At 52.6% G+C, this 1,623-nt stretch overlaps 1 protein-coding gene across 1 annotated transcript in view; it reads left to right on the top strand.

Annotated features, from left to right (window-relative positions):
• Nucleotides 1-1,623, top strand: part of kiaa1217 (KIAA1217 ortholog) — a 48,947-nt gene that overhangs the window by 35,913 nt on the left and 11,411 nt on the right. Inside the window, exons 7-8 of the mRNA XM_025054357.1 lie at nucleotides 133-324; nucleotides 1,263-1,367. Coding sequence (XP_024910125.1) covers nucleotides 133-324; nucleotides 1,263-1,367 — 297 coding nt within the window. The remainder of the gene's footprint in view (nucleotides 1-132; nucleotides 325-1,262; nucleotides 1,368-1,623) is intronic.

The following is a 1,623-nucleotide window of genomic DNA, read 5'->3' on the forward strand; positions in this document are numbered from 1 at the left end:
GCCCCCCCCCCACAGAAGGACCGAAGTCCGTATGATAGCCAATCACGGCGTTCCTCCTCACGGCGTTCCTCCTCACGGCGTTCCTCCTCACGGCGTTCCTCCTCACGGCGTTCCTCCTCACGGCGTTCCTCCTCACGGCGTTCCTCCTCACGGCGTTCCTCCTCACGGCGTTCCCATGGAGAGAGGGTCTCCAGTGCGTCAGTCCCTCAGGAAGGAGGAAGCAGCGGGGACCAAGCCCCGGAACAGCATGGGGTCACCGGTGGTGGCGGAGCCGCCTGTTCTGCCCCAGGGTCCAGTCCCTCCTGCCGGTGACCCTCAGACCCGGTAAGACCCCAGAGAACATTCTCTGAGCTTCTGACTTAGTGCATGGGAGCATGGACTAACTCTGCATCCCACCTCCACCCTAACTTCCTGGTTTCCTGACCGTCTGAGCCGGTCCGTGACTGCGGACCAGAACCTGACACTAATGCAGGTTTTTGTGGGTTCTGGTCTCTGACCCGTGGAGACTGGGTGGTGTCTGAAGACCAGGTGGAGGTTCTCACTGCTCTGACCTCACACACCAGCCTGCTCTGTTCTGTACGACAGGTTTTCCCAGCATTCCTACCTCCAGGTTTCCTCGTATCTCGAGGAAAATCTTGCAAAAGTTTCTTACTGGTAACTCAAAACTCAGCGTAACTCAGCTGGTGTCTGGAGGTACCAGGTATCCACCGGGATTTGAACCAAACAGACAGAAACTAGAACCAGTGGTTTATTGGATTGTGGAGGAAATTGATTCAGAATTATTTTCAAACTAAACCCAGAGAACCAGTGGATGTTGGACCAGCTGACAACCAGGTGTTGAGTCTGTTCTGCTCACAGACACCCCCGTCAGTCTGTTGTTGTATAACAGCTCAAAGAAAACCGTTAAACCATGACATCATCAGACCTCAGGCCCGACAGAACGATCTCAGACATCGATCTCTCCCCTCAAACACAGCAGAGTTTTCACCTGGTTTTCACCTGGTTTACGCCTCTGGTGTTTGACAGAGTGACAGACTGTGAGCAGGTTAGAACCCATGTTCTACTGAGCGGTCGTAAATGTTAGAGTATGAAAGAAAAATGAAGGACAGGCTGCAGTACAGACAACACGTATAAAGAGTGGCCACAGACAAAGAAACCAGGTGACAACTTGGACTGGTCCGTGTCCTGGTGTCCGTGTCCTGTGTACGGTCTGTGGTGGAGGAGCTTCTGTGTCTGTGGCTGATTTTCTGATGTTTCTGCAGACAGCGAATGAAGGCTATGGAGCAACAGATTGCCAGCTTGACTGGTCTTGTTCAGCATGCACTTTTAAAGGGGCCAAAAACTAGTGGCAGCGCGGAGCCTCAGAGGTAAGCACCCGCAGCACAGGAGGAGGAGGAGGGGGAGGAGGTGTCAGGGAGAAATCAGAGTTTGAAATGAAAAACCACAGAAGGAGACGCAGTGTTCTCCTTCAACCAAACACTGGAACAGGAAGTTGGTTTGACAATCACTCCTGTAGGTGATGGCTGGTCTCTGTGTGTGTGTGTGTGTGTGTGTGTGTGTGTGCTCTGCAGTGACTTGTGATTCTGTGCCATGTTGAAATCTGACCTTTGACCTCCTTATTAA

This window comes from Cynoglossus semilaevis, chromosome 3, assembly GCF_000523025.1.
Source record: "Cynoglossus semilaevis isolate Cse_v1.0 chromosome 3, Cse_v1.0, whole genome shotgun sequence".
In the NCBI taxonomy this organism is placed as follows: Eukaryota; Metazoa; Chordata; class Actinopteri; order Pleuronectiformes; family Cynoglossidae; genus Cynoglossus; species Cynoglossus semilaevis.